Source organism: Ammospiza caudacuta, chromosome 11, assembly GCF_027887145.1.
Source record: "Ammospiza caudacuta isolate bAmmCau1 chromosome 11, bAmmCau1.pri, whole genome shotgun sequence".
Lineage (NCBI taxonomy): Eukaryota > Metazoa > Chordata > Aves > Passeriformes > Passerellidae > Ammospiza > Ammospiza caudacuta.
The window spans coordinates 15,604,020-15,626,326 of record NC_080603.1 but is presented as its reverse complement, the minus strand read 5'-3'; the positions used below and the strand labels follow the sequence as shown (position 1 = coordinate 15,626,326).

The 22,307-nt window shown below is 46.1% G+C and overlaps 2 protein-coding genes across 5 annotated transcripts; both read right to left on the bottom strand.

Moving 5' to 3' along the window:
- Positions 1-910: 910 nt before the first annotated feature.
- On the bottom strand, positions 911-13,658 carry PPP1R2 (protein phosphatase 1 regulatory inhibitor subunit 2). Of its 4 annotated transcripts, XR_009275161.1 has the most exons (8): positions 13,485-13,658; positions 8,801-8,908; positions 8,299-8,376; positions 7,877-7,980; positions 6,559-6,738; positions 5,138-5,345; positions 3,613-3,663; positions 911-2,358 (listed from the first exon to the last, which is right to left on the bottom strand). XR_009275161.1 is itself a non-coding variant. In XM_058812328.1 (7 exons), exons 1-6 carry the CDS (start codon positions 13,628-13,630, stop codon positions 3,646-3,648), a joined length of 645 nt encoding a protein of 214 aa, XP_058668311.1. In that variant the 5' UTR covers positions 13,631-13,658; the 3' UTR covers positions 911-2,358; positions 3,613-3,645. The 4 variants fall into 4 exon arrangements, 3 of the variants coding, with proteins under 3 accessions (XP_058668311.1, XP_058668312.1, XP_058668310.1); XM_058812328.1 differs by lacking the exon at positions 5,138-5,345 and having other exon boundaries at positions 6,548-6,738; XM_058812329.1 differs by lacking the exon at positions 5,138-5,345.
- A 1,746-nt stretch (positions 13,659-15,404) lies between these two features.
- Positions 15,405-21,311, bottom strand: APOD (apolipoprotein D). Its single transcript, XM_058812049.1, has 5 exons — positions 20,993-21,311; positions 19,944-20,097; positions 19,581-19,702; positions 17,780-17,868; positions 15,405-16,588 (listed from the first exon to the last, which is right to left on the bottom strand). The coding sequence occupies exons 2-5, from the start codon at positions 20,064-20,066 to the stop codon at positions 16,353-16,355; spliced, it is 570 nt and encodes a 189-aa protein (XP_058668032.1). The 5' UTR covers positions 20,067-20,097; positions 20,993-21,311; the 3' UTR covers positions 15,405-16,352.
- Between the last annotated feature and the right edge of the window lie 996 nt (positions 21,312-22,307).

Here is a 22,307-nt window from a genome sequence, read left to right as displayed (position 1 = left end):
TGGAAGTAAGCAAAGTGTTTGTTAAACAAAATGCTTTCTAGACCTTGTAAGGTACAAAGAAGCCCTGGTGAGCACCAAATGGCCTTGGACACAAGAAAGTGGGGGCTTAAGGAGGGCAGGGCATTAGCTTGGGTAAGAGCTACCTTAACTGCAGGTGTGAAGTACCCGTGGGTACTCAGCACAAAGCACAAGTGATCTGCTCCACAGCTCCCAGAGCACACTGCTGTCAGCAGAGCACACTGCTGTCACCAGAGCACACTGCTCACCGTGTCCGTGCTCAGTCTGACAGCCCCCCGGCTTTGCTGAGCACTGCCGTGCTCTCAGCAGGATTTCAGTGCCCAGCTGGGGCAGGCCAAGCCAGCAGCTGCTCAGCCTGAAACACAGCTCAGTGCACACACATCAACACTCTGAACACTGCAAGCTGGTTTATAAAAGGTACAAACCTAAAGTTTTGAAATCCTATTCTTAGGAGCCAAATTGAAAGCTTCAGTAAGTGACTTGACGAGTCAGAAGTATCTAAATGCTTACCCTTTGCCCCTGTTTACTCTATACAAGTGACCACATTTGATACAAGAAGAAATAGCACTCTGCATGTTGAAAAACTAGCATCACCACACTGGCCAGAATCAAGAGTTCAAGTCTTTCATGTGAAAAGACCTATTAATCTCAATTCAAGAAGTTAAAAGATTAACTAACCCAAAACTGACTACCCTGTCACCTACTAAGGAGAGGAGATTGTTGGGAAAGGCACACTACAAAACACAGTTAGCACAACTCACAGGTATCTTTGGCAGTGAATCCAGTCTAATGAATCATTCCTGTAAAAATCTTTCAAAGGACAGCATCCTATTGCCTTATTAACTCTCAATTTCTCTGGGACTGCAGGAAAGCTCACACTTGAGAATGCATGTAACTGTAAAATAACTTTCATTCCTTTATTCAAACTTCACATATACAGTGGAGAAAAAGACATTTTAAAATAGATCCATATAATTATATGGATTTTTGCAACATATCAAATTCAGATCAAAATTAAGATATACACTGTATTTCATAACCAAGCTAAAGCTTAAGTGTGTACTTTGTTTGTGTAATAAAACCCAGGAACTACTCTGAATACTGGAACATTCACCAGTCAAATTCCACCCAGTGGGAAGTTTTTACAGCAATTTGGAGGCGCAGAATCCCTCTTTACAGCTATACAACCACACTGTAAACAAGTATTTGAATTAGGCATTTTCCCTTCTAGCTTCCAAAAAGCCTTCATTTTACAAAAGCAGTTGCTGTAAGTTGCAGTGGACACAGGAAGATTTAGACCAGTGGTTTTCAGTATAGAAGTTGCCAACCCCAAAAGAGTAGATCAACAGCAGTTATCTTTAATAAAGAACAGCCAGAGCCTAAGCTCAGCACATCTTCAGTCCTGACGTGTATTTCCTCGTGGCTGGGTGTTTTTCCTCAGGTGCTAACAGCACAAACACTGTTCATGCAACTGGAAAGAACCAAACATTTGAAACAAGAGCCAGAAGAGTAACAGTGGATGTGATTTTAAGAGAAAAGCTGGAGGGAACTTGCACGTTCTCACAATAAGCCAGAGAGAGCTCCACAAAACAACCAGTCCTGATGGAAGAGGTTATGACAGTTAAATGCAAAGTTCAAGTTAGCCATTTCCAGTGTACAAACACTCCCTCCACTAGATGTTAGTACTGCTTTAGTCAGAAACTAACGACCGATGGCAAACACCGCTCTTAAGAAATAACACAGCTCTTGTTCTAAAGACTGGGAAAGTGCAGGCAAAAAACGTACTGAAATCTAGATTAACAGGTCAACACTTTACAAAAAAAAAGTTGTAGGACTTGAATAATCCCTTTTTAAACTGCTTAACGTATCTGATAAATAGCTTACATGTCAATCTGATATACGCTGTACCGTTTGGCTCTTGAATCCCAAAACTTTCCATATGAGACACCGCATCTAGAACACTCTCAAATAAATAGTGTAAAACCAAAGATAGTGAGTGTTTCAAAGCAAGAGTAACAGTACATCACGCGAGATAATCAGCGCTATACATACAGGGAATGCCACTCTGGTTGAACAAATTATGAAGCAGTATTCTCCATGAAATACTAGGCACAAGAATAAATCAATTAGACAGTGTTTTCTGCCTAATGGACAAGTCTAAAATTAACATTCTTGGCAATACAACATTGTAACTGATATGCTTCTTAACATTTAAGAGCCTTAATTGCAAAAATCATGAAGCAATGTTTATATTTGTGTCTTTGACAAGCAGTTACAGTTCTGGACAAATTTCTTCTATGCTGTGTGCTCCACTTTCCAGCTGGTCACGAGTAACATGTGCTGCATAAGAAAGATTACAAAAAATAGATAATTCTTCACACCCATTGAATGTTTTCACAACACACACAAATATCCTCCCGAAATCATCTTTATCTTTGAAGAAGTAATGTTTGCCAACCCATCTTAGCAATGTATAAGCTTTTGGTTGAAGCAGTTTTCTGACGCTGACGCTCTAAAGAGAGGGCCAACACCACTGCTGAGCACACCAAGCACCGAGTGCTCATCCCCCTGGAACTGGGAGGATTTAACTCAGGTGTTTAGAACTAACACATGAGGATCCTGAAATACCAGCAAACATAGTACTTCCCAGGTCAAATTCAGCTCCAGATGAGGCACTTGAAATAAAAAAACCCCAAGTTTATACAGTTGTGTGCTTTCAGGAAGTTAACTCATGCTTTTGAGCAAAAGCACTGCAATAAATCAGAAGAAACTTCTCCTCAAAGTGCTGATCAAAGAAGACCTCATCAAAATGATAATATTCTTTTTAAAAAGCCATTTAGGCTTGGGCATGAGTTAGATTTGGTAACATGCTGTTTAACAAGCAAACAGCACAGTTAAGCAGCAGAGCTGATTGCTGTGTGCTCCCAGCCTTCTCACTCAATTCATCTTTAGGGTGACCCTTGTCCTGGTTAAGAAAACACAACATATTCTGTATCTACCAAAGGCCAAAGGGCACACCCAGTCAGTGACAGCTCAGCTGCTGGGTGCCATCTGAGCAGGGTTAGCAGAGCAATGCAGCTAAATGAACCAGAGAAAGAGAACAATAGTCTTACTGCTTGTCAATTGAACTGCTATAGACAACACCCTCTGCTTGATACTTTCGTGTAGCAGAAGACAGGTATGCACTGAAATCATCATCCTTACATTTACCTACATCAGGAATATTTCATTCAGTGATTTCCAAGAGAATTTCTAAAGGGAATTTTATGGAGAGAAACAAAGGCCACTTCTGCTGGCAAGGTCTATTTATGTTACTCATAGAGTCATAAATAGCAAGTAGCCAGATAAGGTGAAATGCTGAAGCAAGCAAATGTAGAATCATAGACTGGTCTGGGTTAGAAGGAGCCTTATGGGACATCCAATCTCCCTGCCATACGCAGTCTATTAAAACTTATACTTTGTTTTCCACAAAAGAGCTTGGCTGCTGGAATCCATACACAGAGCAACTTGAGGCAAGAAATGAATGATCCATCCATTAAAAACACTTGGTAGCCACCATGGAGACAGGAGCAAAAATATACAAAGAGTTCTCACCATCACTGACTGGACTGGCCATCTTCATTTCAATCAGCAAGAAATCTCAGTCTGTAACCAAGAAGTGCAACTTTTATTAGTGGACCTGGTGGTATCTAACAGGAGCCTCCTTACACCTGTCCTAAGTCTTTAGCCCATTCTTTGAAAGCAGAGCGTAGAGATTGGAAGTGTACTGTTAGTTTTACTCAAATACAAACCAGACAGAATTAGAGGGTAGAAGGAAACATCAGATAAGAGAAGCACAGAATCTGTAAGGGATCTTCATGGATAGAAAAAATTCCAAGTGAGAAGAGATTCTCAAATTAGCTGAAAAACAATCCAGGAGCCAGTGGAACCCCAGAGTCACAACAGACCACTAAGAAATGCCTCTTATGTCACATCTTTACCTGCAACAATCAGTACTACAGAAGTCATGTTACTCCATGGGAATAAAAGGACACTGCATGGCAGCTCTCACTCACATAGACTGACTGGCGTAACAGCTGAGTGGCAGCCACATCATCTCACAATCTCCACAACTTCCCAAGAACTCAAGTCAAATGGAAGAATTTATAAAAATACAGCTACAATATAACATGCAGAAACCCCAGGACATTTTCATTGAAGTTAAAAGCAAGCATCAATGCTTTTAGTCAGTTTAACAGAAGAATGCCAAAACGAGCCATTGCAAAAATCAACTCCTGTATCATCCAGTACAAGAGTAAGGAAACCCTCCCTTTTCTGCTCTAGACAAAAGCACTTTAAAATACAATCTCAAGTAAAAGAGCTCTTTGAAAGTTATCCAGGTGAATAATCTTTCCATATACTGTTCTCAGGAACATGAATAGTAATAAGATTTTGATTTCCTGCTGCAAAGGAAACAGCCTAATTTTTAAACACTCAAGTGCTTAATGTAGCCAAAAGCACAGCATGATCAAAAGTACAGTGACCAAGAACCCCAAGCAGCAAGTGTTAAATCCAACTATTTGAGAAACCTTCTGTAGATCCAATTAACATTTATTAATAAGGAGATTCTTCTGTGCCCTCAGAAGATGAGAGCAATAAATAACGTGATCTCAAAAAAGTTGTTTTAGTAAAACTTTGACATTAACACGGCTGTGTGCTGAACATTTCTCATGTCAATGTAGGAATTTCTTAAAATGTGGGCAGTGACAGAAGACTGGTTTATTAACATTTTTGTTCATATCCCATCATCCTTTGCCCAACTCTGTCTCATAATCCATCTGAGGGCATTCAATTCACCACCTGCTACAAAAGTAAGATCAGTACTTAACCTCAGAAGAACTGATCAAGTTCAGGGATTAAAGGCTGTGATAGCTGATATAGAGATTAGGAGATAACAAAACATGAAGGTTTAAGCAGAATGATAGAAAAGTGAAGAACTGAGAACTACATCAGCTTAATGGAAAGCATTTCTACATGCTATGGTGTGGAGGTGAACCAGTTAGTTAAGAGCTTGCTACACTGGCAGACAGTTACATTTATGGAATCTCTTAGCCATGAGCAGTCTAAAATTGATAATTACCAGTTGTGGCTCTGAAGCTGGTTATGAGGAAGGTGGAATGGACTTCAACAATAGAGATGGAAAAATGCTGCAAAGGTGTGCCTTCTTTCCAGTGGCGAATGCAGCTGGGGAGCGGAGTTGCCTCTGTTTTACAGCAGAGTGCAGAGAGATGGCAGCTTCAGGCCATGCAGAAGGCTCATACGGTTGGCTGCTGCAGCCCTCCTTTCCCCTGGAGAGTGAAGTTCTAGTAAATAGCCATTATAAGGCCTGTGTTCTTTTACTGGATAGTCAGTCCAGTAACGGGTCTGAGACACATAGCTACTGACCCTTTCAGAGCAATTGGGAAGGAATTAGTCCTCCTGTAGTAAATAACAGGATGAAAAGGTGCAATCCACAGAACTTAAACACGCAACTTTGCAAATCTCCTTTTTATTGCGTGCGATTTGAATGAATTTTAGATGAGTTCCTAGTTCACATGGTTGTGAAAAGCAGAGGTGAACCAAGTTAAACCCATGCAGCATCTTCCCAAGTCTGCAGACAGGCTAATATCTCACAGCTTTGCCAACCACAGATGAACAAGGCTTACAGACTTCACTGCCACCAGTCTCATGAGCAACAGATGTGTGGTTTGTTTATGCCAAAAATTTATTCAAAGTGCCATTACATAATAAAGAGGTGGGGAGTGACCTGTAATTATTCACCAGAATATCACCACAAAAGTCTAAGACTTTTCACCCTGAAAGAAGTTTAAAGATGAAAGAGAAGGTGTCAGTCTCTACAGCTTTATGAGTTTCCTATGAAGAGACCTGAAACAGGTTTCAGCAACAGTTCCCACTTAAATATCCCAGACCTTCTTCCAGCAGCTGCACTAAAAGCAAAGTTGACAGTATTATCCCATACTAGAGCAATGAGCATTTCTGCTCAAGGACAAGTCTGGATTGAAAACCTAACAGCAGTTTTACATTGCAGTGTTTTTCCTCAGGAAGATAAATACAGTCCTCTCAACAGGGAGGAAACACTGATGGTAATCTCCCATTGCTGGCCACAGGATGGACTGGGAGAAGAACAGGAAATGACCCACAACAAAAAGCCAGGCTCTACCATGTGGTCATTAAAGTGTTCAGTACAAGACAGCTCCTCATTTAAAAAGGATGCTGGCAACTTCACTACCCAAAGTCAGCTACATTGGGAAAATGGTAAGAAGCAGAAATGTTTGTTTCCTCTTATGCCACAACAAACAAAAGCCTACATGTTGTTTATCAACACTGAGTTTTTGTTCCATGCTACAAATCTCCCTATCACAACAGAGTGCAACCTTACTCATGGAGTGTTACATACACACTGTACTCCTTCCAGTCATCTCACACCTAAGTATATTCATTTCCAACAGCTCAAAGGGCCACCAGGACTTACAGGTGCTTTTTAACTAACCAGTGCCTCACCGTGTTCGGTAGCTTCTGTGTTCATTGTTTCTACATCTGCAGCATCACGCATCTCTTCATCCTCATCATCTTCCTCTTCTTCACCATGTAGTTCTTTTGCAATGAGCTGCCTTGCCAGTTTGATGTTTCTTCCTTCATTGTAGTGCATTTTTCTCTTCATTTCAAACTGTTTCTTTTTCTCTGTGGGCAAACAAATGGAAATAGTTGTTCCTTCCCTTTAAAAAAAATTAACATATCTTCTTCAAAGATGAATTTACTGAATAAAAATTGTCTTCAAGCAGTGGAGTGTTCTTTTAAAATGAGTCTGACTTACAAAAAGGATAGTAACTGGAATCTCAGAAGCACTTTTCTAAGAACCTGTTTGCAACTACGAGCAAGTCTGAACCACGAGAAGCATCTGATAGAAGTACACAAAACTCTAAAGTTTCACAAGCCTTGTTTCTAAGTAAACTCAAGGACAAATTGAGACATGCTGCTGGGATAGAAGATGAACTTTTGCAGATGTGTGGCTTGACTCCTGGCTAGCCACCAAAGGTCAGTCATGAGAGATATATTTACCACATGTAGAAGAAAATATTTTCCACTTTCCCCATGGCTTGAAGCCAGCTCTGCTCCATATATTAAACATCAGGATATCTAGCAGTAATGCATTATAATTCAAGTAAATTTTGCTTAATGCCAGCCCCAACGCTTTGCTCTTTTCCTTCCTTTAGTATAGCAAGGTTTCACACTCAAAGTTAAGGCCAGGAAATTTGAGAAGCACCAGCTAGATAATACAAGCCTGAAACCTTAGAAGGATTGTTGTTTCACTGTTCCCTGAAAATATTGTAGGTCCAAGTTAACATGAAACAACACCTCTGTTAAAGACGCTATTTGCTTTGGAATAACTGTAGACTTCCTATTACATCCAGCTGCTTCGAACACAACAGAAATATCATCTGTACATTTGCAAGCAATTAGTAACATTTTATTTATAGTCGTACTCATTGAATTACATCTACCTGAAATATGTTCAATTTAGGAACTATTCCTTCAGCCCCAAACCAGAATTTCTTACTTGAGGTGTCTTAGCAGGAATTCCCATACCTTAAGCTGGTATACAGGGAGGCAACCAACAACAGCAAATTCCTGTTTATATGTAGATCCCAAACCAAACATTCCAACTAGAGACAAGAAGCTATTTGTTCAAAAACTATTGTGATCAAATCACAACATTTTTCTGATAGTACTTCTTCTTTGCAAATATTACTTACAGAAAACCTGAAACTATTTATAGGAAAAGAGTCTAAACAAAAGAAAGAAAACAACTTATGCCTACCCCGTTCTTCAGGTGTTAATTCTTCATCCTCATCCTCCTCCTCACTGCTTTCTTCTTGCCTTGCTATAATCTTGGGTCCTCTACCTTCAGCTGCAGCTGCCAGTCTACATAAATCATGCAATACAAAATGCTGAAACAGCAAGTTTTTCACTATTTAAAATACATGACATTTCAGAATATTCATACAAACAGCTTTGTTCATTATTTTTGCCATATTTTTATGTAGTAACAATGTGCAAGAGGTTTGAATTACCAGTAGCACTATCACTGAAATCACTGAAACACTGAAAACCACTTAATTTGACAATAGCAAAAATGCAGCTTCTAGAAAAATGAGCAACAGCTTTCCATAAAGAAAATCTACCCCAGGAAAGAGCACATTATCTTCACATCTAGTCAGTTTTTATTATTACAATACTTACTTTTTACTCAACACATCTGCTCTTAAGGGCTCACATTCTGAATCACTCACTGGATCCTCATCATCTTCTCCTGTCATGCTTGGAGGGCAAACAAAAGCAGCCTCTTTTAGTAATTTGCTCAACTTTCTAGCTTGATCAAGAAAACAGTCAAAACCTTACAACACTTAATTAAAAGACTCCTTTAATGCTTTAAAAGCTTTCCAAATCAACTTTAAATACTGATATGATAGTATATGCTAGTACTGAAAAAAAAAATCAATAGAAGTCAGACTTATTTATTCCATTCAAAGGCTAAAGCCTGCTAGAACAAACCTTCTAAACTTTGTCCTTCATACTTGGTCCTTTCAGACTGTTCTCCTTATTTAGAAGCTTTGTAGGTCAGAGTATGTTGCAAACACCCAGCTGGCCTGCACAGTAATACTGCATCTCCCACAAAGCAGATTTTGCTCTAAACCCACAGTTCCAGCTGGCAGCACACAGACCCACACTTTAACAAGCATACCTGTGGTAAGGAGTACTTGGCTCATCGATCTTCATCAAGCCATAATCTTTGCCTGCAGGGTGGTACGTAGCTATGATGTTCATTTCATCCCACTTCTGAGATTTTTTACTGAAATAAGAAAAGAAAATTGAATTTTCATATATTCTAAGACAATTAGTTCTGCTTTGCAGAGAAGGAATTTTTAAAACGCTGTCTGATCTCTACTACATACTAAGCACAAAAAATATTGTTATGACATACAGACATGTTCAAAGTGTGACTATTAAATAGTGCTCTGTACATACTTAAGTCAAACAAATTATCAGTGCAACTTAATTTCCCTAACAAGTCACAATAGCTAAACAAACTCAATTATCTATAAACATATTCTTATTCATATAATTCAGAGACTCCTGGTCTTGTTTAATGACCATCTTGTGAACTGTTTGATTTTACAGTAACTTGTAAAAAGAGAATTCTTCTCCCTATTACAACCCACAAGACTTCAACAGAACTCAATACCTTTCAGTTCACCTCTGCTGAAGAAACTAGAATGATTATTAGCAAAACTGTTACATAAACAAAAGCAACAAATCCCCTCCTGCAGTGAAATAAGTAGCATAGAACAGGCTGGTTATTAATACTGCTTTTGTCATCCTAAATTGGAATAATAAGTCAAGTGATTCACTGCTATAATTATGCCGAGGGAGTTTCACATTTTATACAGACAGGCACCAGTGATGTTACATTATCTAGAATTTTCTTAGTCAACCAGAAAATGTACCATTTTATGTATATTTGAAGAAACTAAATCTCACCCACACTGACTGCTCACTGACAAAATATATAAGCCACAAGAAAAGCAATTGCCTTGTGGCCAGAGAAAGAGCCATCTCTCCACTGACATAAAGCCACAAAAAATGTTTAATCAACACAAACCACCATGTTCCACATTTTCTCTAAAAAGGTTATTGCAAACTTCATATAGGGTGGTCTTTCCCTTAGATTAAGCCAATTTCTGAAATTTCATTTCAGAATAATGCAAAAATTTGACTAATTAATATATTCTTGTTGTGAATTATTAGTTAAGGAAACATTACAGGACTTTGTGGGTTTTGTGGGTGTTTTTGTTTGGTTTGGGGTGGTTGTTGTTTGGGTTTTTGGTGGGGTGAGAGGGGGCAGTTGGCTGGAAGACTTCTACTTTAGTGCTCTTGTTCAAACACAGACCACTCCAATAACAGATCTGAAAGATATATTCAGTCTCAATAACACAAGTGCTCTTAGGCAGAATAATACCTGTAAAACAAACTTGACAAAGCAAGATTCCAAGCACAAACTACATTCTCCATTTACAGTGTTATCACTGCATAATACAATGTGGAGGGAAAAACTAAAGAGAAAAAAACCAGATGTGGGGGTTGATGCTGAATCCTACATGCCACAGGCTTACACTCCAGAAATTAATACAAACTGAATGATCTTAATCCCCCCAGCACACAGCAGCCAGTGCCAAGGTCTCATGTTTGAGGCTTCAGGACCATTGAATGGTTTTGTGCAAACACAAGGACTGCAGCATAAGCGGCCAACACGTGAGTCAGACGCGGCTCTGGCAGGGCGGGGAGTCATGAGCTTCCTGATGACAAAGCAGGAGCGCCGCTCCAGGAACGCCACTCATTCAAAACTCTCTGGTTAGGAGTCGAAAAATCCCCAGCTTACCCAGTTTAACACAGCCTAAAGCTCCTCCATGACCCACACAAGATGCTCCCTGTGGTGCACAGTGAGGAATTTTACCAGCCAGAGCACTTAGACAATGGCACATGGGTACACAGCGGCTGTAAAGAGACAGAGCTGAGCTGACAAGGAAACTCAACAGATGGAGACATTCCCTTCTCATGCCTTGGGTTCACTTGCCCAGAGCACATCAAGGTTTATAGCCCAGGCTCCCAACTCCACCTAATAATAATACTGGCAATCTTGGAACAATCCCTTTGGCATGCACTGTGCTGGAAATCACAGCCCACACTGAGCAAGTCAGTGAGTCATAAATAAAAGACTGAACAAGTTTTTAGTGGCTTAGTTTTTCACGCTTATTTTTTTAAACTCAGATCCCAACATTAAAGCCTTGGCTGTGGAACACCTCCCAAAGCACAACCTGAAGTTCACCTAGGGGGGAAAAAAAGCCATTAGTGGCAAAGAGACAAACATATCATTTCACCCCTGCTTGTAAAAAGCCCTCACAGGAGAAACACTAAGTGCTCTGAAAACCCACACCTCTCCTGTTTGTTTCCAATTTTGCATGCTTAGGCATGTCTGCACAGCACAACACTAATGACATGGCTTAGGACCATCACAGCAAAATGCATCCTGACACCCCTTCAGACACAGAAATAGGAAATCTAATCTTCCTTAGGAAAATGAGATTTGAAAAATCTCATAAGTGCTCATTTGTATGTTCTCACATCTTTAAAAATATACAATAACTTCATGTGACATCACACCAGGACAGGCAAGAGGTTGCAGCAGCAGTAACAGCCAAGGAACACCTCTCACAGCTCCCTTGTTCCTGCCATAGCAGCCTCACCTCTTCCAACACAGCTGCTTGTGCACACACACACTTCCCTAATTCCTTTGTAAAATATCACATCTGCTTGCCCACAGGCTCCTACAGGGTCTGAAGGCAGAAAATACTGTAAAATACTGTACCCCAGTGTCTATGGCAAGAGCACATCTGCCATTAAACCACGATCTCAGCTCTTGGGATGCAGTTCCAGTGATGTCCCACTTTCTCAAGCTTCATTCTTGCATCACACTTTCATTAGGGAAATTTTCCAAACAATGTTACCATCACTAACAGCAGCACAAGGTCAATAATGATGCAAGTACATGAGAGCTCTGAACATCGTGCTGTAAAAGATGATAGCTGACACAATGAGCTCTTTCATCTACAGATATTTTTAAAGCTCTTCAGACCTCAATTTCAATATTAGAAATAAGCAAAGAATTAAGAAAACAGATACCTGAATTTATTAACTAATCTTCAATCTCAAAGGAAAATCACAACTGTACTACTTATCATTCTTCTAAAATCAAAATTATTTAGCTGAAATCAGAAACAACACTGATATATTGAGACATTGCCAACCAAAAATAACACCCACACAGAAACCAGCTTTATAAACCCTGTGCTGATCTTTCCAGGAAATTTTCTAATGCAGCCTGCCAGGTTTAGCCAATATCTTTCAACTTGCAAGGCAATTTCAGAATTAATCTGACTTTACTGGCTCATGTTGGTAAACAGGAAATAGAAGCTGTACTCAAGCCCACTGCTTCCCAAGAAATTACTGTGTGCAATAACCAATACACCATACACTCATCAGTTCATACTCATTTCTACTCATTTTTCAAGACAGTACAAAAGAAACCGCAGAAAATTAAACATAGGCTACCAACAGCCAATTGTAATTTATGTCTGGTGTGGTGCTACACACATCAAGCTACAGATCAGAACTAAAGAAAAGGAAAAGAAAAAATCACATTTGTGTAACATATTGCTACTTACCTGTTTCAACAACATAATCTCATTCATTCAGTTGAAATTTTTGTCTGGAAAGCAGGAGCAGCTAACACAAGCAACACTGCACCTTCTGCAGCTAACACAAGCAACACTGGAACCCAAAAGCTCTTCTTTCTTACCTTGCCGACTTTGGACTGCATTCATGACTTAACTAGGCAAAGATGAAAGGAGTACTACCATAATAATAAAAAACTGACCAGCATGACCATTTTATTTTATAATTACTTCTTTCCTTGCTATACTGAATAAGGTGCCGAAAAACGAAAACTGTCCAAAGCAAATTTGTAAACACTGAGTTCAGGTCAAACCTTGCTCGTCTTAACTTGATGGGGAATCGGAGCAACGGCAGGTAGCACATGCTGGGTGCATCAGGAAAAGTGCAGGATTCTTAACCAGCAAGGACAGCTGAAGACCACTTCTGGCATACCTGGACTAACCAGGCATGTTACAATTAAAGCAAGCTTTCATGTCATTCAAATAACAAACCACAAGGCTGTGCACATTCTCAAGTGTAAGATTTTTACGGATGGCTCCTGCCCAGCCGAGAATACATCTTGATGATGTTTCAGCCCAGGAGAGGTCCCCTCTCCAGAGACATGCTTTTGATTACAAGAAATGAGCCGCCTATGAGAAGGCTGCGAATAAATCAAGCGCATTTCCCAAACTGTGAACTATCCTCGCAGCATCGGTAAAACCCTTTGTGAGCGGCCACACTCAGCAGGTGACATCCGCTCCTCGGCAGGAGCCACGGCGACAAGCGAGCAGGGCTCCCCGCCTCCGCTCAGGTGCACACCCGGCACCCCGGAGCTCCCAGCGGAGCTCCGGCCCGGCGGGAGCTGCCGCTGCCGGATCGAGGTATCCCCGGGCTCCCAGCGGAGCTCCGGCCCGGCGGGAGCTGCCGCTGCCGGACCCGCACCGCGGAGCGGAGCCGAGCTCCGGGCCCGCCGCCGCTCGGGGGGCACGGCACGGACCCCCGCCCCGCCCGCGCAGCATCCCCCGGGCACGGGGCGCAGTGGCGGCCCCGGCTGGAGACGCCGCCCGGCTGTTCCCGCTCCGCGGGCCCCCCGGAGGAGCGGGACGGCCGGAGGAGGCCCTGCGGGGACCCGCCGCCCACCACCACCGGGGCCTCACCCTTGCTCGTCCTCCTCGCAGGCCTGGCTAGGCTGTCGCGCCCCCACGGCCGCTCCCGACGTAGCCTTGCTGCCGCTCTTCTTCAGGATGCCCTTGATGGGCCCCCGCCGCGTCGCCGAGGCGTCCGGTACCGACGGCTCCTCCATGGCCGCGCCGCCCGCCCGGTTCCGCCGTCGCCGCCACCGCCCCGGCCGGGCCCGCCCCGCGCCAGCGCCTCAGCCCGCGCGCCTGCGCCCCCTGGCGGCCGGCGGACCGACAGCGCCCCCTGCTGCCGTGAGGCGGCGCGACCGCTAGGGGGCGCTCTGCGTGCGCGGGGAGCGCGGGCATGGACACGGGGATAGAGTGGCGCACGGACACAGGGACAGACGGACACGGGGATAGAGGGACACACGGACACGGACAGAGGGAGACACGGACACTGGGATAGAGGGACACACGGACACGGAGACACAGGCACAGAGATACAGGGACACACAGGCACACAGACATAGAATCACGGAATCGGTCAGGTCAGAAGGGGTCACATTGCACAGGATTGTGTCCAGATTGCTCTTGAATACGTCCAGTGACAGAAACCTCACAGCCTCTCTGGGCAATCTGTCCTAGTGCTCCATTACCTGCACAGTAAAAAAGTTCTTCCTCATATTCAGGTGAAATTTCCTGTGCATCCCTTGCTGCCTATTGCCTCTCATCCTAGTGGTTGGTACTACTGAGAAGAGCCTGGCTCCATCTTCTTGGCATCTCCCGTTCAGATCCACACCCCCTTTGATGAGGACACACGGACACAGAGGTCTGGCATGTGCACAGTCCGGTGTGTGCTGCCCTGGAGGTGTCTGCACATCCATGGAGATCTTGGGGCTGTGTGGGGCTGGTGCCTGCGTGGCACTCCCACCCACACCCGAGGGTCTGGCACGTGCAGGGTGTCCCACGTGTGCTCTTGTGCTGGGGACACGAGCTGGCAGTGGCAGGGCAGGCTGCAGCTGGGCTGCGATGTCCCCGAGCTCTCTGTGCTGCCATGCAGAGGTGCCCCCAGCACACCGTGTTTGCCAGGGCAGCCCAGGTTTGTCACGGTGTCTGTGGCACAGCAAAGGAGCCAGCGTGGTCTCCAGAGGGCCCAGGCATGGCAGGGGTTTTTCTGTGAGTGAAACATTCCCATTTCTCAGCCACACTGGAGATCCCAGTTCCCAGCCAGATCCAGTGCTGGGCAGTGCTTGCCCTGCCCATGGGGCTGCAGGTTCCCTCCCCAGGGCTCACAGCCACTGTGCCATGGGCTTGCATCACACACAATGGGGCTACAGCAGCACCATCCATGTGAGAAGGGAAATAGGAACCTGACGAAGCAGTGATGAAATTATTACGCCCAGAATCTGACATACTTGGGAACAACTGGGCAGCTGTTTGTATCCTGGCACGTCCATCATCCTTATAGCCTGAAAAATTGGGTGGAGTGTTTAATTCTGTGTCACAGGAAGTGTGGCATTAGGATTTGGAAGTTTAAAGGGATAATGACTTCAACATGGCAGTTGTTTCTGGTCCCTCCCATCCTGGCCTCCTCTGACTGGTAAAGATTAGTGACATGCTGGCTTCCTGTTCAGCTCCTGTAGCTCTCCCAGGGCAAGAAAGTGCTCCGCAGCACACCCACACCACCAGGGTCCCACCAAAATAAGTGTAGATTCCTGCAGATTTACAGCATTCTACATCCATGTCATTATTTCTTCATGTCAGTAAAAGCAGCAGGAGATGGAGGTCACTGTCAGCCAAAGGCACAACACAATTTTGCTGACAGGACTCAGACAATGAGGAGTGCCCATACATCCAACCCCAGAGAGCTGGAGAACAAACCATTTCCTTTCAGCACTGGCTCTCTTGCTCACTGCAGCCCCACAGGAGGAGCAGGCCCCACACACTGAGCCCCCCAGCCTGCTGGCAAAAGCTGAGCAGCTGGGAGGGTACAAAAGGCCTGAAGCAGGTATTTTTATTTCATTTTTAATGAGTTGCATGAGTGCTATCCAAGCAGAGCTGTCATGGTGCCTGCTGAGCACCTGCCAGGGCAGATGCAGCACCAGCGGGCACTGGCACGTGCAGCAGCAGTGCAGGATGTCAGGCACAGCCTGCTGTCTCCTGCTGTTCAGGGAAAAGCCTCTGGAAGACAGAACAAGGGAGCAGCCCCATCTCTTTATGCCTGCTTACAAGTACAGTCAGAGCCAGCCCCTTGGGAGGGCAGGACTAGCCTCATTAGAGGCAAGAGGAGGACACATAGACATTGGGGATGGAGTGATGCTGAATCTCTAGACATTTTTAGATTTAAAATACAAAGGGCAAGATCTGATTTCTGGCATTGGAAAACTTTCAAGACCCCCAGCCTCGGTTCCCAGGCTGAAGGACTGACCCACCATGTCTGGATGTTGCTATGCTACAGCAGTGCCCACAGTGTAGCTCAGACACTGTAGATTCCTGGCAGGCCCAGAAGCATCAAGACAAAATTTGGAAATGAACATGGGGCTGTGTGATGAAGGATTTTTCCCCAGACTAATACTTGCACATCACAGCTCACACCCTTTCCTATCCCCGTACTGGAGGACTCACAGCAGCAGCAGAGTTTCAGGTCAGCACTGAAGGGTTTCTTTCTTTCACCCATTAGCGCTGACTCAGACAGTTATGCTACAAAAGTCAGAGAAAGACAAAAAGAGGGGGAAGAGCAATACAGGGAATGGCAGCAAGGAGTACATCTGGGCTGGCACACTACTGTTAGCAAAGAAGAAACTAATGTTATTAAAATTCTCAGGTACACAGAGAAATTCTAATGGATAATAAAGCTAGCAACAAAGTTTATCTCTGGTCTGGTGCTGTGTCACTGCATGCCAGGAGTCACATCTCAGCAGGGCAGTTGGCCTGATCAGTGGGGATCATTTTATCGGTGTCGATCTTGTAGGACTGGAGAACTCCCTTCAGGTTCTCCACGGTTTCTGGGTGCATGTCAGGAGATCTTGACAGAATCCAGGCGTAGTCCATGTGGAAGAGCCAGAGGATGTTGGTGCAGGAGTAAACCAGGGAATAATTTTCATAGTCAGTGGAGATGACCCAGTAAGGGGCAGCAGGCATGACTAGGAGAGAGGAGGGCACCGTGATTGCCGTGTGTAACCAGCTCTGGGCAGCTCTGCTACACCCCAGCCACAGCTCCTGGGACTGCTCCCACTTTGGCTGCTGCACACTTGTGGTCAGTACAGGCAGCTATAATTTATAAAAGCCTACCAGGACTCCTTGTTCTGCCCAGAGGAACTTGGGAAAGACACAAAGCCCTGACTGTGAAGGTCTTTCTGGAAAGCTAACGCCATGACCTGAACAGCTCTCCTGGGCTGAAGAAAGCCAGCCCAGCCTCACCAGTGTGGGGGTGCTGGCTGCCAGGAAGGAGCTGTAGTGCTGGGAGCTGACACTGGTGACAGGAGGAGCACAAGCCACCACCCACTGCCATGGGGAGCCCTGCCTTGGGAGCCAGCAGAGCCCAGAGCTGCTCTCTGGGGCTCACACCCAGTGAAGGTGGCTGGGGCTGCACCTGCTGCAGGTGAAATGGCTGTGGTGGTGCTGTAGCAGGGTAGAATCCAGTCTGGCTGTGCTCATGGAACAATGACTGCCTTTGCAACTACCCCTCCTCCACCCATCTCTCCAAATAACCCCTCTGCAAAAGGGAGCTATGAAACTGCCAAAGAAAAGGTGTCAGGGAGCAGAATAAAACGGGATCCAAGGGGACACTGCAGCTCACTTTCCAGCGTTGCTGCAGACAGAGGAAAGCACTGGGCAATGTGGCACAGCACCTCAGCAGGCCCCTGTGGAGTGTTAGAGTGACAAGAGAAGGAACAAGCTAACAAAACCATATTATTAATGGTCATTAAAAGCCACTTGTACGTAGAGGCAGCGTGGGCAAGTAGCTGTACCATAGTGTGCAGAGAAACACTATTCTTGGCTTATTCTTGGCTCCTGCAGCACTGTGGGGCTGCCTCCCCCACCTCCCTGTCCCCATCTGTGGAATGACCTGGAGAGACAGCAAGGCTGCTGATCTCTCTTGCTCTGAGACCTGGTGAGGAGTTCTCCACCAGGGAGGGGGCTGTTGCTGTAAATGGCATATCAGTGCTACCAAACCACTGCCTGCTGGCCACAAAGTCTATTTTAGCCCTTTGCTGCTGTGCTGAAGCCACACGGGGAGCTCCACCCCTCCCTGGTGCCACAGGACAATGGCCAGGGCACAGCCCTGCCCTGGGCACCACCGGGAGCCCTCCCAGCACACCAGTTTCACTTACACCAGTTAAAGCGCACGCCCAGCTTGGCCGGCTGCTTCACATCCATGTGCATGAGCTCTCCTTCCGCTTCATTGATTCTGCCATTAGCACTGACGGGAGAAATAAAGTCAGGAAAATGGGAGATCCCTTTTTTTGACTTCCACTAAATCATTCCTCCTGACAAAACTGCCTGCCAAGAGGAGGCTGAAATAGGTACTGGTAAACCCCAGCAGCCCTGAGGATGTTTTTGGCAGCACTCAGGGCACAGCAGGTCCTGGGTCAGGCACAGCTGGGTCGATGATCACTCAGGTTAAACCACCCCAGCATCCCTGGCAGCTAGATGTCCTTTAGTTCCAGGGTGAAAATGACAGAGGGGAAGGAGAGCAAGACTGCTCTGCACTGGGTGGGAGGAATGCAGCATGGGAGGATGGGAGGATCCCATCCATGATCTTGGATGAGCCAGGGAGCAGCTTAGCTCCTGGTAGTTGTGGAAAGCACGTGTTCACCTCTGTTTAATCACCTGTGCTTTTTTTCCAGGTCACTGCACATTCCTCCTCAGGCAAATTACCTGTACCTGCATGGTGAGCCAGGGTTTCGTTGGCTGCTTATTCAGAGCACTGCCCTGCTGGCAGCAAGCCCTAAGACTGGAGCTGCCCATCTCATAACAGCATTTTTGCACCAATGCCTCAAGACCTGGATGCTGCCTATCAGGCAGGAAAGTTTCACACTTCTCTGTAAAACAGGAACAGCCAAGGAGGCAGAAGTGAATGCTGCCAGCAGCAGAGGTCAAGGGGCTAATGCTGGAGCCATGCACATCCAAAATATCCCTGATATTTCAGAGTCCTGAGCTGCTGCAGCAGTGGCAGCAATGACTGGATGGATTTCACACAGATTAATGCAGGCACAAATGAATGTCCAGCTGTTTGCCAGGCACAGCCCGAGCAGCGGAGCTGCTGAGACACTGCTGAGCACTCTGTGAACAGCTCTGCCCCGGACACAAGGGATGTGTTCCTGTGCTGCTGCTATTGTGAGCCAGAACAAAGCGCCCATGCCATGCCAGGAGCACAGGGGACAGCGCTGCACTTGCTTCCTCCCATCCATTCAGCCCCTCACAGCACCAGCCCACAACAGCACAGGCTGGTGATGGGAACAGATTCATTAACACCTGCATCTGTCCATGTAAAAATCCAGGAGGACTCAGGATAATTGCAAACTATCCTAATTCCCTAAAAAAGGGAAAAAAATTCACTTCACCACTGATTTAAACTGACAATGATTTCCAATCCCCTTGCACAGCAGTTACTACTTGTGCAAGGTAAATACTCCAGAAACAAATATTTAAGTAAAAACTACTAATGTTCTTCACCTTCCCTGCCCCTTTTCCTTTACTTTTTACTCTGGAGCAGAGAGGAGCACAAGGCACAGGCACTCCTGATCATGCAGGGCCACAAGGTGGTAGCTGCCATCCCATAACCAGCCCCATGATTCCCCCAGAGCAGGACCCAGGGCATCCAGCTTCTCAGCCATCTCTGGGGCTGACAAGCTTGTCAGAGGGGAGATCCAGGCTATTTTATGCTGAGGTCACCATGTATATTTGATCTATTTTCTTGTCACTCACCTTGACAATGAGACAGAGACCTGATGATCCTCAGGTCACCAGCAGGAATCAGAGCCCCATATGTCTCAGAAGAGCTACTGCAACCACAAGCTGCCTCCCCCAGAACCTTCAGCCCCAGCCACAGGCAAATTAGAGAAAAATGAACACTGAGGACAGCAAGTGCCACTGCCACAGTGAGGACATGGCCCAAACACAAACACTTACAGCATCTCCTTGTTGATCACCTTGAACTTCCCGTTCTCCTTCAATGAGTAATTTGCCTGGATGCAGCTTCCTTTCTCAAAAGTTGAGGGCAGCTTCTCTATCTCGTACCATTTCCCCAGATACTGACAGGAGAAAGTTTAAAGAGATGTTTTTAACATGAGTGAGCTGAAGCAGAGCAGCCTGTTTTTGTCAGCACAGTTTTTCCCCCTCAGTGACTGGGACTGAGCAGAGCTGCAGACCCACACTGGCACAAGGTGTGACCAGAGCTGCCACCACCCCTGCACCCAGGCAACTGCTGTCAGCCCCATGCCCACTTAGCTTAACTAGCTACACCCAGTGAGACTTTTAGAAAACTTTTCACACCTTGTTGATATCAAAGTCTTCTTGAACAGATGGATCTGGGCACGGTCCCATGTGAAACATCTGGCCTTTCCCAACGCTGAAGAGGCTGAGCAGGACCGAGAGCCGCACTGCCGTGCCCAGCATGGCTGCACTGGGATGCAGGTGGGAAATGCACCTGGACAGAGGGAAAACAGCTGAGCTGGGGCCTCTCTGGAGCAGAGCTTTGTATGAAATGCAGCACAAAAGATAGGACATGCAGCAGGGCCCCTCAGGGGTGCAGCAAGGAGGAAGGAATCATTAGAAGAGTGCCAAAGAAAGCCCAAGCTCAAAACAGCCTTAAGCCCTGCCTGTGCTCAGGCTGTGCCCCCCAGCTCTAGGAAAAGCCAGGCAATGCCTGGTGAGAACACACCTACTTATCACCCACATCTGACACCTAGCAAGGTGCAGGGATGATAAACATCCAAGAACCCACAGGAGCATCATTGTTTGTCCAAAACTGAGGCAAGGGGAAATGCAGGATGTTTGCTTTAAAATGGTGGAGCACAAGGGACATACTCCAGAGCCAGCAGAGAGCTGGGGCTCTGGGACATGGATGTGAGCACTGTACACCTGCATGGCAGGAGGGACATCCCCCGGTAAGCCACGGCTGCCTGACACTGCAACAGGGTGGGAGAGCTGCCTCTGGAGGAGTCTTTGTATGCCAGGATATACACAGCACTGCAAGGTGGGGAAGTCGGTACAGATTCAAATTGGCACCAAATACAACAGGAACAGACCCCCAAAAGCATGGGGTGGGGAGGGAAAGGACAGGTTTTCCTGCAGAGCAGAAGCTGTGCTGCTTGTACCCAAACAATTGCTGGAGCCAGGATGCTGCCCACATGCTTTGGGCTCTGCCTTTAGCAGGATGGCATGCACAGACCCTGCAGCACTCGGCTGCTCTGCTTCCCTGGCTGGAAACTCCTGCACAGGAGCAGCAGTAACATTTTCCCCAGGTTCAGAAGAAAAGCCCAGTCTGTCTCCAGCTGCAGACACAGACCGTTCCCAATTTGAATCTCCCAATTCAGACATACCTGGGTGGGCGAGGCGCAGTGACGCTCCGCAGAGGACCAGGGCAGCAAGGAACAGCTCTGTGGTGAGCTCTCAGCTTCTCTTTATAAGTGTGCTGGGATCATCATTATTCAGCTCTGGCACAAGCCACTCCCTGGTCCTCGATGTGTTTAGGTTTTTGGCAGGCCAGTCAGCTGCCTGGGATCTGCAGCTGGTACAAAGCTGGAGATGGGCTGCAACTTGGCTGCTCACCCAGGCAAACAAAGGCACCCCACGTGTCTGGGCACTGCCTGCAGCTGCAGAGCTCTCTGCCTTGCAGCCACTCACTAAAGCTCAGGCCTAGGTGCAAGTGGCAGGGGAAGGAGAGAAATGCCACAGCCTTTGAGAGGGGCTGGGGACAGCAGCAGCTTCCACCCAGTGCCCCCTGGTCCAGCAGCAGCCATGGCCATGCTCCAAGGGGGGACACGCAGCCTCCTCTGCCTCCTACTTGAGCCCTGGAGATCCTCCAGGCCACTGCAATGTCCTTGTCCCCATCAAGTCCCTTACTCTGAGTACATGAGGAGCATGAAGCAGTGGGATGCATCACAGGTTTGTCTGAGGAGCTGTAAGACCTTTCAGCAGTTTTCTTCTAGACTTTTAATCTTATTACAAGGAAAGATGCTGGCGCAATTAATTCCTTGCTGACCTGGCACTTTTTCCAACAGGTGCCCAGCAAATGCCTTTGACAGCAGAGCAGCCATCTGTGAAGGCAGCCAGTCCCAAGAGTTATACAAGAGTTGAGTAATTGACAGGAAGCTCCCTGTGTTTAATTACATTTTTATCTAATCTCTGCTGAGACTTTCTCTCTCCAGATGTGTTTTTACATGCTGCCCTGCATGCCTTACTCACACACACACGAGCTCCTGACTGCCCAATTGCCACTCCAGGAGCCACAGACAGCTCAGTCCTGTCCCCTTCTGGGGCTGTGCAGCTGAGGTGTGCCCTGAAACAGCACAGCCAAGGTGTGTCTTAGGACCTCAACAACCACCAGACCTGTGCCTGGCTCACCCAGCACAGAGCCAGCAGCAGCAGCTGGGGGTGAATGGCCCAGGGGAGCATAGGGTCTGCCACAGCACCTGGCCATAACGGGGCTGGCACTGCCATTTTGGCTCTTGGCACTATGCAGCCAAAGTCACACCAGAGCATCAAGGTGCTCACCCAGCCATGCTCCACAGTGTTGTCATCTTATTGCTGGGGTTCCATGCTGCTGTCTCCTTATCACAAAGGTTTCATACCTCCTTGGTGTTTCTCGTGGGCAACTCCTCAGAGCACTGACTCTTTCTTCTTCACAAAGCAGCA

Excerpts from the sequence above, each read along its gene's own strand:
- PPP1R2 (XM_058812327.1), bottom strand. The coding sequence starts at position 13,630 with ATGGAGGAGCCGTCGGTACCGGACGCCTCGGCGACGCGGCGGGGGCCC. Across the intron at positions 8,909-13,484 it reads TGCGAGGAGGACGAGCAAGG|TAAAAAATCTCAGAAGTGGG; the intron begins GTGAGGCCCCGG and ends TTCTTATTTCAG. Across the intron at positions 6,739-7,876 it reads ATTAACACCTGAAGAACGGG|AGAAAAAGAAACAGTTTGAA; the intron begins GTAGGCATAAGT and ends GTTTGCCCACAG.
- APOD (XM_058812049.1), bottom strand. The coding sequence starts at position 20,066 with ATGCTGGGCACGGCAGTGCGGCTCTCGGTCCTGCTCAGCCTCTTCAGC. Across the intron at positions 19,703-19,943 it reads AAGACTTTGATATCAACAAG|TATCTGGGGAAATGGTACGA; the intron begins GTGTGAAAAGTT and ends TTCTCCTGTCAG. Across the intron at positions 16,589-17,779 it reads GGGCGTGCGCTTTAACTGGT|TCATGCCTGCTGCCCCTTAC; the intron begins GTAAGTGAAACT and ends CCTCTCTCCTAG.